General features: G+C 44.1%; 1 protein-coding gene across 5 annotated transcripts in view; it reads left to right on the top strand.

The window, feature by feature from the left end:
• Cfap43 (cilia and flagella associated protein 43) overlaps positions 1-14,523 on the top strand; it is a 77,551-nt gene that overhangs the window by 30,576 nt on the left and 32,452 nt on the right. For all 5 annotated transcript variants that reach the window (XM_055591707.1, XM_055591710.1, XM_055591709.1 and 2 more), the window contains exons 12-17: positions 5,989-6,092; positions 7,550-7,690; positions 8,757-8,929; positions 9,911-10,060; positions 11,959-12,089; positions 14,101-14,272. In XM_055591707.1, coding sequence (XP_055447682.1) covers positions 5,989-6,092; positions 7,550-7,690; positions 8,757-8,929; positions 9,911-10,060; positions 11,959-12,089; positions 14,101-14,272 — 871 coding nt within the window. The remainder of the gene's footprint in view (positions 1-5,988; positions 6,093-7,549; positions 7,691-8,756; positions 8,930-9,910; positions 10,061-11,958; positions 12,090-14,100; positions 14,273-14,523) is intronic.

Raw genomic sequence — 14,523 nt, 5'->3', positions numbered from 1 at the left:
AGGGGGCTCCAGGGGGCTCCAGTGAGGCAACCTCGTTCTTCAGCTTTACACATTCCTGTCATTTTGAACACTCACCCTGTTCAGCATTCAAAAAGTACAAAGGCACCTGTAGCGGAAACTACCCCCAACACAGCTCCCTCCAGGGAGCAGCCTACTGCCACTTTCCAAAGTCCCTTTTCAGATACATTTTTATCCACAAGTAAACAGAAAGACTAGTATTTCTGTTCACTTATAGAGTCTTCAGAGCACGCCAGAGTGTGTGCTCTTGTGTGAGGGTGCATGTATGTGCAAGCATGTGAAGGCCAGAGGTCGACCTTGTTTGGGGGGGATGGGTTCTCTTACTGGGCCTGGAGCTCACTGATTGGGGTAGGCCAGGCATGTTGGCCAGTGAAGGCCAGGGATCTTGTCTCCACCCCTCCAGCCCCGGGATCACGGGGGAGGGGGGAGAGGAGGAGGGGAAGAAGCCACCATGGATGTTTTCAGGCACATTCTGGCAGGGCTCCAGCTCTGTTGAGGGACAGAGCTTAATCCACTGAGCTATCCCCCCAGCCCCCATGAAGAGTGTTCAACGCCCACATTAAAGTCTCGTTTCTTCTGTATGGTGGCATGGAATTCCATTATACACACATTTCATCATTTTTCTCATAGTGCATTGCTGGACATTTAAATTATTTCAGATCCTTTGATGCAATATTCTTAAAGATGCTTTTACTGTTTTTTTTTAACATCTTTATACAATGCGATGAGTTTCACAGAGCCATTTTCATACTTTGTTTCCATCACCACAGAGGCCCTGCTTCATTTTCCCCATTCCCCTTCTGCTGCCCCTCGAGACCCATTTTTCTGCTTTCATGTTTCATTATCCTTTCCCTTTTCTTCCCCTCCTTAAGATCTCTTGCCTCTCATGGCCCCTGCTAGTTTCATAGACACATCACACACTAATCTAGGACCTGCAATATGAGACAAGACATGCAATATTTGTCTGTCTGAGTCTGGCCTATTTAGTTTAACAGTTTCCAGTTCCACCCATTTTCTTAAAGATATCATGACTTCATTTTTCCTTACAATTATTTTTCCTTCTTTTCTCTTTATTTTTCTTGTGTTGAAAATAGACTTTTTCGTACAATATATTCTGATTACAGTTTCCCCCAAACTCCTCAGCCTCTCCACCTCCCTTCTCATCAAAATACACCTGCTTTCTGACTCTGGTTAGAAAACAAAATATCATTTAAATAATAATAGTAAAACAAAACACAAACAAATAGGGATAGGACAAAGCAAACAAACAGAGAAAAGAGTCAAAGAAAAAAACCACAAGAGATACATATAGACAGACACACACACACATTCACACACACAGGAATCCAATAAAAACACAAAAGTAGAAGCCATCGTGTGTGTGTGTGTGTGTGTGTGTGTGTGTGTGTGTGTGTGTGTGTATACATGAAAATGAACCCCCCCCAAAAAAAATAAATGTCCTGACTAAGCATTATGAGTCATAGAACCTCCACACTCAGACGCCACTGAATTCTTTTTGTATTGGCCTCAGCTGCTGGACATGGACCTGTCCTTAAGAGAGGTTTGTATCCCTGTTGGAGAAAACTAGCTGTTCATTTGCAGCTAATTACCAGCTGGAGAGTGCTTCTGGGTTAGGGAGGAGACACGGGTCCACTTCCCTCAACACTGGGAACCCATTTGGCACAGACCCACACAGGCCTTGTATAAGCTGCCACCATCTCTGTGGGTCTGTATGTGTGTCAGTCCTGCTGTGTTTGGAAGGCCTTGTTTCCCTGGTGTCCTCTGTCCCCTCTGGCCTTTACAATCCTTCCACCGCCTCTTCCTCAGGGTTCCTTGAGCCCTAAAGGGAGAGACTTCATGCAGACACCCCGTGTATGACTGAGTGTTCCAAGCTCTCTCTCTCTGCACACTCTCAAGTTATGGGTCTCTGTATTTGTTCCCATCTACTGCAGGACGGAGCTCCTCTGACGGTGACCGAGCAAAGCACTGATCTATGAGCACAGCAGAGTACCCTTATGAGTCATTTTGTGGCCACCTTCCTTTAGCACACCAGGAGTACATGGGTTTCCCCTGGGTCCCCGACTTTACCTTGCCTCAAGTTTTTGGCCAGGAATGGGTTCCATCTCAGGGAGTGCGCCTTGAGTCCGGTCAGATATTGGTCAGTTACTCTCTCAAGCTTTGTTCCACTCGCTATAGTAGCAGCATCTTGCTGACAGGTCACCACTGTGGATGAAAGGGTTCGTGGCTGGGTCGGTGTTTGGCAGCAGAGTACCTTCTAGTACCATGAACACCAATCTGTAGGGGTGAAGGCTCTGTTCAGGCACCAGCTTCACTTCTCCATGTTCAATGGATTGTGTCGGTGTTGTCGTCACCAATAGGCCTTGCTGTCACATTGTGGAGAATAACCAGTGGCCCTAGCAATAGCCTAGACTGTTTGTTTGGAGGCTCCAATGGGACCCTTTTGGCCAACAGCTCGATTAGATGTAAGCCATGCCTGTACTGAAAGCTTCACTTGGTGATGAGAGATGGCCAGCTGGGGCTCCGTCTCCCTGTTACTTGACAGGTTCACTGAGATTGTCTTCATATGTGTTTACATTTTAGAAAGCTTCTACTGTATTAGATTTTCATATAACTCCCCAAATGGCCCTTGGTTTCAGCAGCCCTTCCCCATATTCCTTCCTCCCTTCTCTTTTCCCTCCTTCTCCTTCTGTTCCAGTCCCCTCTCTCATCTATCCATAACTATCTATTTTCCCCTCCTAGGGAGATCCATCCATCTTCCCTAGTTCCTTATCCCATACCTAACCTCTGGAGTTATATGGATTATAGTTTGGTTATTGAAGATTTAACAGCTAACATCCACGTATAAGTGAATACATACTATGTTTGTCTTTCTGAGTCTGAGTTACCTCACTCAGGTTCATTTTTTTTCCCTAGTTTCATCCATTTACCCGTGGGTTTCATTTCTTTCTTTTTTCCTTTTTTTTTTTTAACGGCTGAGTTATATACCTTTGTGTTTTCTTTATCCATTCATCCATTGATGGACACCTAGACTCTTTTCAAGTTCTGGCTATTATGAATAGAGCAGCAATAAACATGGCTGAGCAAGTGTCTCTGTGGTAGAATAAAACATCCTTTGTCCAAGAGCCAAGTGGTATAGCTGCATCTTGGGCCTCCTGGGGAACCGTCACATGGATTTCCAAAGGGGCTGTACAAGTTTGCACTCCCACCAGCAATAGATAAGAATTTCCCTTACTCTGCCTCCTCACCAGCAGGAGCTGTCATTTATTTGTTTGATTTCAGGAGAGGGCCAAGATAGGGCTTATTTCATCTCAAAGTTATCTTGAAGGGAAATCAGGGCAGGAAACCGGAACCAGGAGCTGATGCAGAGGCCATGGAGAAATACTCCTTGCTGGCTCCCTCAGCCTGTTTTCTTATACACCTAGGACCACTTGCCCAGGGGTAGCACCACCCAGAGTGGGTTTGCCCTACCCCCCCAACACACAACACAGACTTCTCTGCAGTCAGCCTAATGCTGTCATTTTCTCATTTGAGGTTCTCTCTTTCCAAATGACCCTGGCTTGTGTCAAGTTGACACCATTAAAAAAAAACTTAACCAGCAGAGTTACTTACGGGAATGTGGATGAGAGTCATTTATGGGAAGCAGAAATGACTCAAAGAGAATTGCATCACCAAAGCCCACCCAAAAATGGGACGCTAGAGCACATGACAGCTTGTAGGAAGCTCAGCAGATTGGTGTGTGTCCTTTGCAGGTGGCTCAGCTGGCCTGAGCCTTTTCTAGGAAGCTTGACTGTCCTGTCTATTGTAAGCATCTCAGCTGCTCTCTTTTTCCTTCATGCTGCCGGGGCTGGGCTGTGAGCATGACTCTCAGCAGGCCTTGCTGCTTATCTGTGCTTTAGGAGGCGGGCACCTAGTGAACCTGGTCAGTTTCAGGGACTTCCTAAAACGAATTTGAGTTGTTTACTGCCTGAGCTTAACACATTTTGCTGCAATATGGAAGTTTCACCCTCACTATTTCACTTTCTGTAAACAGCCTGTCTAAAAATAGTCTGTTATTTCACCTCATTTTCCATACCCAGGGTTTTCAGGAGTTTCCCTTCAAGATGGAAAACGCTGATCTCCAGGGAAGCTGCTACACAACACCGGATCAGATGCTATTTCTACTTCTAGATTTCTGAGAAACCTCCCTACATACTTTCATAGTGACTATACACATTTAGAGTTCCAACAACAAATAAGGGCTCCTTTCCCTCATGTCCTTTCTAGCGTTGGCTGGCCTTTGTTGCCTTAATGATAGCAGTACCAGTTTGGATGAGGTGGAATAAAAACGTAGTTTTAATTGCATTTCCCCAATGCCTCAGAACACTGAATACCTTTCCAAACATGCATTTGAAAATGGCTATTTGTATTCAGGAATCTTTTGTGTTTTTATATGAATTTTAGGATTTTTTTTTCTAGTTCTGTGGAGAAAAGCATAGAAATTTTGATGAGGATTATGTCATATCTGAAAGGTCATTTTTGGTAATAAAGACATTGTCACAGCACTGCCAATCCGTGAACACGAAAGGTCTTTCCATTTCCTAGTGTTTTCAGCTTCCTTCTTCAGTATGTAAAGTTTTCATTGCAAGGGTCTTTTACCTCCTTGGTTGGATTTATTCTTAGGTAATTTTTTTTTAATCTGTTACGAATGAGGTATTTTTTCCAAATTTCTCTTTTAGCATATTTTTATTGGTATCCATAGAAGCTACTAGATTTTGTGTTTAGATTTTATATTGTTATTTAACTAAAAGTATTACCTAATCAAAGAGTTTTCTGGTGGAGCCAGTAGGGTCATGTGACTTGCAGATGAGGATAGTTTGATAGTTTGGTTTCCATCCTTTTTTTCTTTCCACACTTTAGTGGGAGTGCTTTCAGTGTTCCCCCCATTTTTAGAATTTGGACTCTGGGTTTGTCATATATAGTCTTTGTACAGAAATGTTCCTTGACTTCCTTGGATTTTTAGTACTTTCATTACGAAGGGACGTTGATCTTTGTCAAAGCCTTCCTGTGTCCACTGAGATGATCATGTGATTTCTATTCTTAACTCTATTTGTATGTTGTTTTGCATATGTTGGACATACCTTGTACCTCTGAGATGAAGCCAACTTCTTCATGATGTCTAAACTGTCCCTGCTGATCTCGGTGGCCTCCGACACAGTGGGGAAGCAGGGGTGACTTTCCTCTTTGTCCCCTGCGCTTCTGTACCATGTCTTTTTGTGGGGGCCACCGCTTTCCCATACCTTTTTCGTTTTCTCTAATTCATACTGTCCATTCTTTTCTCTTTTGAGAAATGTTAGAAATGTATAGAAATGTTTTCCAAAGTTCCTCCCCTTCTTCTGTGTGGCAGTTGTAAGGTACTGAAATGCCACACCCATCACTAACTAATCTCTGCCAATGTCTTTTATCCATTTACGATGGAACACTTGTCTGTCTCCTGAGAGCTTTTTGGTTGGCTGGCTGTTGGTTTTCATTCTGTCTTGTCTCAGTACTTAGGACTGACCTAGGGGCCTCATGAGGGCTAAGCAAGCCCTCTACCACTGAGCTACATCTTCAGCCCCCCTGGAGGCTTCTTGGTTCTGTGTTTGTAAGTTAAATTTGGGACAGCGTTGGCTCAGAGGGGAATGCCTACATCAACCTGTAGATGTGGGTGTTTATAAGGTCAGAGAATGTTTAAAATCACAAACCATAGGGCTGGGGACGAAGCCTAGTAATAGATGGCTTACTTTGCATGCACGGGACACTCAGTTCCATGCCAGCACCTCGGCATAAGTGAGTCCATAGATAAATGCCATGCACTGTGAGAGTGGCTGGTTTTGAGTGTGCTCCTGCGGTCGGTCATGCGTTCAGCAAGCTCGCTCACCACCAAGCTGGTGAAACAAGCATAATCCAGACATTGGATTTCTTCTCCTCTAGTTATGACCAGCGAGGAATTTTTCTGTTCGTCGGTACAGCAGAAGGAAACGTCTTTGTCATCGATGCCAGACCCTCAAAAGGATTTCAGATTTTTGGATTCACTGGTACGATACAGAAGACTTGCCTGTTTAAAGTTTAGGTCACTTTATTCCAAACAATTTAAAGTTGGGAAATTGAATTATAGCAAAACAATTATGTACGTCATATTTTCCTGAAAAAGAAAATTTTCAATGGAAGCTTAAACTTCCACATTACATTTCAAGAAATTCGGAGCATTAGAGTTCTCAAGCATTTAACTGATGCTAAAAAACACATCAACTACTGAATTAGTGAAATGTCTGGACATTTTGTATTACAAGGCGAGGAATGAGTGGATTATGACTGAAGTGCTTTAAAATGTTTTACCTCTGACCCCTGATTAATAATTAATTTTTCTCCATATGTTTAGTACCAATATGTGTTTTCCTCATTATAATTGTGTATAAATCCATTCATTTATTTATGAAAAAAAGTACTAAGTACCTACTAAGTACAAAATGTTAAATGTAAGCCTGTGGGTGGTGAAAAGGTGGGGATAATTTAGTGCTGTGTAAATCTTCCAAGTGAGCAGAAATAGTGAGGGTGAAGGTCCCAGCCAAGGGGAGGCCAAGGGTGGGAAGAGAGTGTGTTTCAAGAGCCATTACTATGGCTCAGAAGGTTTTCACAGGTGTGGGTTGGGGCACGTTAGTGCTACAACTCAAGATGTTTTAGGTCTGACATAAGACACAGTGGAAGAACTGTGGCAGTGCAGGCAGGGCTGGTGAGGTGTGACGTCAATGAGCTCTCACTTGGGATACGTTTAGAAACAGGAACAGGCAGTCAGGGTTTATGGCAGAGCTTCAATCTTGACATTGAGGACGCTGATGGCCCGAGAAGACAGAACAGAAACACGTAACTGCTCACTGGGGCCAAAAAGCAATCTAAATCTATAAGTTATGTGGCTCCCGGTAGGTATGGTAGAGCCTAAGGCTGACCACAGGGAGGGTGCACATTCTGCTTGAATGTTCTAGTTTTAACTCGTGGGGTTGGCCTGTAGGCAGGAGAGGAAAAGCTGGGAATCCAGTAGAAATCCTCACCTCTTGCTGAAACTACAGGCAGTGTGTGTGAAGCAGTGAAGAAAACCAAGAATAGCCTAAGTAGTAAGGGGTCTGCATCATCCCTGCCAGAAACAGCTCGAGGAAGACAAGATTGAGTACAGATAAGGGTGAGCAGGGCAAGCTCAGGAGTCCTGTGTGCTGGCCAGTCAGCAGGTGTTCCCCGAGAGACTGATCTCAGGGAATGAGATCCAGGGCATGGACACACAGGGTGTACAGACGAGAGGGACAAAGATGGCAGCCTCCAGAAGGCACCTCTGTGGGACACAAGCATGACTAAGCCCATCTGGCCGGAAAGTGCAATTCAGAAGTCTAAATATGAAATATTAACAAAAGATCATGCTGAGAGTTGGGGAAAAGTACTATGTCATGTCTTAACTAGAATGACAAAAGATTCCTTAATAGAGTCAGTTCCCATTCTCTTTCAGAGGCAAGCAAAGACATTCTGCAGATCTCCACGGTGTCTCTGCCGGGGACAGACATAGTGGACGTGCTGGTGCTGTCCCCGCTTCTGGAAGCAGGGAGGAGCAGGCTGGAGTACTTCACCGTGCCTATCTGGTTACCACAAGGTGATGCTGGTGGGCAGCCCAGCCCTTCTCCCCGCCCCACATGCTGCTGTCCTTGTTTTCTGCTCTCTTTGGTCTGGCATTCTTCTGGCAAAGCAGTAAAGTGTCTGCTCTCTGTGCATCTTTACAAACTAATACTGTGTGACCGCTGAGCTGGTGAAAGGTGGACGTTCCTCCATGCCTTGGGACTCAGGAATGTTTGATTTTTTTTTTTCAATAAGAGAAAAGAAACAAGATCAACTCCCATGTCAAGCTGATGTGTCGTTTTGTAATGGTTCTTGTCCTGTAGTTCTAAATATGCACAATTAAATTCAGATACTTTACAGTGTATTTATAAAACAAGTTCGCCGGATTTAAAGGCAGGAGAAAACAGATACTTTTTTTTGTGTGTGTATGTCTGATGACAAATTTATCCAACTTGAAATTTTGCAGATATATAATTACAGAAAATAAGAAAAAAAAAACCCTCAAAGTTCTTTTATGTTTTAATTGTGAATCTTAAAAGAAGACAAAGAAGCCAGGCGTGGTGGCACAAGCCTTTGCTTGAAGCCTGATGGAGGCAGGGAAAGCATATCTGTGTGAATTCAAGGACAGCCTGGTCTATGTGCAAATTCAAGACCAACCAGAGTATATACTAAGACCCTCTCTCAAATAAAAATGAGGAGAGAGAGTAAGAGGAGGGAGGAGGCAGGGAGGGAGAAAGGACCACATCTGTAATCTCAGTACTTGGAAGGATGAGGCAGGAGGATTGTTGCAAGCTTGAGGCCAGTAACACCTTTATTTAAAAAAAAAAAAAAATCAAGGAAAAAAAGAATCTTGGTATTGTTCTGTTTATTTAAATGTTACTCTTAAAGCTAATTTATGAAAAGAAGGGCTGTGAAGCACAGCTTACTATCAGCATTAAGTATCTTAGGTTGAGACAAATTGTTTTAACATGTTTTTAAGTCACCAAATAGCCTTAGTCGTACTAATCAAATGTTTACTATTTTTCATTTCATAACTGTTCATAATGACTTTCGGGGTAGCCTGGAAGGTACAGGTGAGCTCTCCTCTTTTCCTAATCTCACAGCTTCTAGTAATTGTTCTGATGAAAGGGGAAAGCTGAATGATGCATTCATCCAGAAGTTCCTGTATGAGGTGGAACACCCTCTCTCTTCTGCCGTGCTGGGCTTCGAAAGAGACAAAGTCTACGGCTACTGCAGCCACGTGCCGTACATCTGCAGCTATATACTGCCTGAAAAGGTACACTGGACTCCAGTGAGCAAAGCTGGTGTCATATCAATTAGACGAGACCCTCTCGGCTGCCTTAGCAGATTAATTTAGTCAGCAAATGGCTTCACTATGGTAACGACATGGCTTCAATCAGAAGCGCTCTTTGATAATCCACCATGAACACAATTGAGTGGCCTCACCTTCATGCCACATACGTCGTTCTCATCAGATAAACGGGCAGGTGACTTAGTATTTGTTTAATGCCTTAAAAGAATATCTGGAATTCGGTCTGTTCTATAGATGCCAGTGGCTGAAAAGTAGATAATTTTCAGTGAAACTTTTCACCTGCGCCCTTAGTAAAATTGCACCAAGTCATTAGACTATATTTCTGCCATGTTTCTTCTCACCCTTCAAATGTCTGCCATTCTGTGGCACCTCGTGCTGCAACACCAGCCCACTGTCTTACTTGCTGCCTTTGGCCACCCAACTTCCCACTAATGGCTGTCTCCATAATCCTTCTCTTTGTGTTGCTGGTGTTAAGGTATAGAAATGAAGAAAAAGAAGAGATGGTTCACGGTAATGGGAGATTTGAGAAAGTGTTGCAGAAGAAGCAAGACTTCCACTAGGCTTCGAAGGCTGGGTCAGCTTTGGAGCTGGGAATTAACGTGTGCACCGTGAGGAAGGAGTGCAGGTGGGGGGAAGTGGAACAGGACTGGGAGGACGTGGAGCTGAGAAGGACATTCAGACAAAAGAAAGGTCATGTCGGAGGCTTGGAGCAGAGAATGCATGGGACACATAGTGAGAACACTGACAATTTCTCTTTTGATTTGTACATGATGGTATTTGAAAATGATGAGGGAAAACACTATCACTGTAGGCTTGGATCCTTAGTGGCAGAACTGAGGTGCTAGGAGCCTGGGTGTGACCCCAGCACCAAGATAAATAGATAGAAAGACAGACAGAAAGATAGATAGATTGTTGGCCTAATGCATTCTTTGCTTTGATTGGCAGGATCATGTTGGAATTTATATACTTAAGCCATACCAAAAAGTACAGAGCAAGCAGTATGGGTCCGGAACGATCTTTATGTCTTCACATGGATTGTGGCTTCTGACAATAGCTAAATGTGGATATCTCTTTGTCCGAGATATCGTCCATCTGGTAAATTTAAAAATAGAAAACCTGAGCAGGGAAAGGGGGGACTCGGGGAGTCTCAGAGAGATTGCCTAGTGGTTATGGGCATTTGCTGCTCTTCCAGAGGACTCACATTCGGTTTCCAACATCCACATGGTAACTTCCAAGTGCTTCCAAGGGACCCAGCACCCTCTTCTGGCTTCCATGGGCACCAGGCACACATGTGCTGCACATACATACATGCAGACAACACACCCTTGCACGGAAACAGAAATAAATGAATCTTTTTTTAATTAGCCAGAGAGATGGCTCTGTGCACCTGCATGGGCCACAACTGTCTGTAACTCTGACTCAGGGGTATCCCGTGCCATGGCCTCCACCAGCCCCTGCACTCCTGTGCAAATGCCCACACATGCTCATCATTAAATAGAAATCATTTTTAAAATGTGGCCAATGTGCATGGATTTCAGGTAGAAACAAAACCGTTAGAAAAGGAATCAGAACTTCCTTAAGCAAACTGACTCATTTTTTTTTTCTTTTTCTTTTTAATTCACTGAGAATGTTAAGGATTTCTGGCATAATTGCCAGTCTACCACTCTAAAGGAGGAAACCCCAGGCAGGACAGTGAGACCGGCACACACACAGCACTGGGCAGGGCGTTGCAGAGCAGGCTGTTCCTTGGAAACTCACTAAGGGGCACTGAACATCTCTACTCTGTGGTGAAGTCAGGAAAACTGCCCTCCTGCCCCCTTGAGGCTCATGGGGGGGAAAACTGCTTTGAAAATGATGTGCTTGGCAACAATGCTACCCTGGCCTGTAGGGCCTTGACTTGTTGCTGCTGTCCTCCTCAGCCCTTCAAAGATGATGAGAAAGCAGAAAGGGCAGAGAACACCCTTGTCTGAGTCAGCCAGCAGTAGCATCCGATTTCCATAGCCAGCGGATCTCTGAGAAACAGAATGGTTGCTCTTCCCTAGAAGGTGGGGCATGCTTTTCTAGGTTTGAGACTAGGTTATACAGTCTATCTGTGTGATTTAATTTGCTCAGCGATTCTTACCCAGTGTTCCACCCTTCTTCTCCACCCACTATAAATGTCATACCCCCCCCATGTGATAACACTTCCACATGTCCACAGACACCTGTGCCTCTGGTTGGGTACATGGCAGTTCTTTTTCTTCTCGTTTAGAAGAAAATTTGGACAAACTCAGTAGTATAGTCACAGCTTTCGAGGGAACTTACGGGCATGAAGTCAGGAGAGAGTTCATGTCAGGCCCTCTGCTAGTTTTTGTTTGTTTGGTTGGTTGGTTGGTTGGTTGGTTTTTGTTCTGTTTTTGTTTTTGTTTTTTACTACTTGAATGTATTGTCTATTCAAAAAAGTGCTTGGAAAGGCTTGGGTGCCAGGGTAACAGCCGCAGGTTTTTACTAAAAGAGCTTAAACTGTTGCTGGGTGCAGCACACATCGGCGACGTTTGTTTGGGTTCCTTAATAGATTTATTAACACAGCTCAGGACTTGTTACCTTCCTTCTGGGTGTTTCTTGTCACCATTTCCTATCAACCATTTCACACAAAACAGATCCCCCATGATTCATGAGCGCAGCCCAGTTTTGCTCACTTAAGGTCCCTCCCCTAACTCCTCAGCAAGTACACTGCTAGAGTGTCTGGTTGCTCACCGAAGCCATTGGTTCTGATCCCTCTCCTTCCACACTACATAAAGTAATGGGAAAACAAATCAATATTGGTTTGAACTAGAGGTTTTAAGTGCTGTGTATTATCTGCAGCTACCTTTGGACCAACTAAAATGTCATCCGAAGCACAAAACAAATTACCCGCAAGCAAAAGCACCTGTGACCATGTTAGGAGAAAAGAAAACACGCTGGAGCATTACATTTATAATTAATTTCTCCATTCTTTTCCTAAAATTCTTGAGGAACCGTTTGCTCGAAGTCGGAGTCATTCTCATCAGGCGCATGGGATTCAGTACGTAACAATGTCAATGGATGGACAACACATCCTGGTGAATGGGAAAGACGATGGCACCCTTGTCTACCTCAAATGGAAGTACGTACATGCTATGTGGTATGCTGTTTTAAATTCAGAAGGCCAGTATCTCAAGAAATAGGCTGTTCTACACAGCGATCTGAGAGGGGAGGGCACAGCGTGCTTGCTGCAGGAACCACGTGGGAAGCACCATGATGGATAAGGATGCTAAGGAAGAAACATAGCAAGAATGCTCATTTCCAGAGGAAGCGTCTCGGATAGAGTGAGCATATGGGATGGGTTACATCATCTGTTTCTGGGGCATATAGGCTACTTGTTGTCTGAAACTTGATCCTGAGGCTCTTAGTAGCCAAGAAACAATGGCCTTGGGTGTGAGGGTGTCTTCTATGTCACGTCTACCCACCCACCCAGGTGGCTGGGGGATGGCCTCTGGGTTGGTCACTGTAATTGAAAGGGTGCTTCAGAGGGAATCATCACTGTCTTTGGGAACTGGCTCATCCTGTGTCAACAATGGGACACACAAAAGACCCCTTGGATTTTAAATGCATCTTATGGAGCCTCTGACGGACATCACTTCCCGATGCACAGTTCCCTCTGGCAACAGTGACTGTAAAGCACAGCTTTCCTTGGTACCATGGTGAAGATGTCCAATGCCATGGAGATTTTTGTATCATAACAGTTAGGGGACCCGCTTATTTCAAGGACTCATTTAAAAATGGCATCCTATCCGCTTCATACATGAAAGCCATGAGAAAAATGGAAAACTTGCATCTTAATAAATAAGTTCCACCATGCCCTTCGCAGTGAAGGAACAGACCATGTCCCAGGCAATAGCAAACAAGTGCAAGAGCCCTGTTTAGAAAAGAAAAGACACTTGCAGCTGTCAGTAATCACTTGAACTCCCACACTAAACAAAGTTGTGTTTGGAACATTGGTCCAGGACTTACGAGCCTTGTGACTGTGGGCGCACAATGATACTTCTAAGTCAGCAGTCCTCAACCTGTGGGGCATGACCCCTTTGGAGGTTGTACATCAGATATCCTAGGTATCGGATATTTACATTATGATTCACAACAGTAGCAAAATCACAGTTAGAAGTAGCAACAAAAATAATTCCACAACTGTATTAATGTCGCAGCATTAGGAAGGCTCAGAACCACTGTCTTAGTTTACCTGCAGCGGTGTCGCTCAAGGTTGGAGATGTGCAGCTTCGGTGAACTTGCTAAAAATGCGTGCCTGGTTGCCATTCCCTCTACCAGCCTCAGAGTGCTTTTCTGTTGCCCTGTTAAATGCCATGACCAGAAGACACTTAGGGAAGAGAAGGTTTATTTCGGCTTAGGGTTTGTAGCCCATCATTGAGGGAAGCCAAGGCAGAAACTCAAGGCAGGAGCTTGGACTGGAAACCTCAGAAGAACAGTGTTCTCTGGCTTGCCTCCCCTGGCTCATGTGTACAGCGCAGACCCACCTACCAAGGGATGGCATCGCTCACTGTACCCTGAGCCCTTTACGTCAGCGATGAAGATGATGCCCCAGAGACGTGCTCAGGCCAGTTTAATGGAGGCGCTCCAACTGAAGGCCGCCTTTTCGGTGACTATAGGTTGTGTTCCGTTGGCGATTTAAAAAAAAAAAACAGAGCGGATAAGCCCAGGAATGTGTTTTCCAAAGTCTAAAGTTTGAGCTGTCCCGGTTGTGTGGCATAGAAATAACTTTTTGGGGTGGGCCGTGAAGGCTAGATCCAATAAGGAGATAATGAGTGCCGCGAAGCCTGGTGCATTCTGGGAGCTGTTAGAGCAGTGGGGGCCGAAGGGCATGCTGGGTGAGGGTACAGGACAGCATAAGGAAAAGTCGGAAGCCTGAGTCCTTAAAAGTCTATGAAAGGTGTCTCTTCTGAGAGATGGAGGCCCAGTGACCTAAGGGCACCAAGGAGAACTTCCCCATGTTTCTTTGTATAGTTGTCTGGAAATAACGTTGCTAAATGTGATTATTTTAAAGTGATTTTATGGTTATATGGTTTTTTTTTTCTCTCGCTCTCTCTCTCTGTCTTTCTCTGTTTCTCTCTCACTAATATTAGGCGGCTTGGAGGAAACTTGGCAAATGATGTCCTTGAACACTACCAGAAACTAATGGGCAATCTGAGCAGCAAGCTGGAAAGGGAGAATAAATACTTGGTTGCACCTGAAATTTTCCGTGAATCTATAGTTTCCCAAGATGAGCAACAAGAAGAGGATTCACCTGAACCCAGTGTAGCTAGCTTGCTTTCTCCCTTCTTTATAAATAATATGGAAGCTTTTAGTTTATAGTTTTCTTTAAGCACATAATTATTGCTGTTTCTCCTTACCCAGATGTCTGGAGATTTCTCAACTGGAATATAAGCTACATCTGATAGAAAATTCAGCTTTTAAAAAAAAAATGCTATTTCAATTATATCTCAAATTTCACTTAAATGATAGTATAAGATATGGGCTTTCTCAAAAAGCTTTTTTACCAATATTGG

Source organism: Psammomys obesus, unplaced genomic scaffold (genome assembly GCF_907164565.1).
Source record: "Psammomys obesus unplaced genomic scaffold, mPsaObe1.curated_primary_1811, whole genome shotgun sequence".
NCBI lineage: Eukaryota > Metazoa > Chordata > Mammalia > Rodentia > Muridae > Psammomys > Psammomys obesus.
This window is presented reverse-complemented; position numbering and strand designations above follow the sequence as displayed.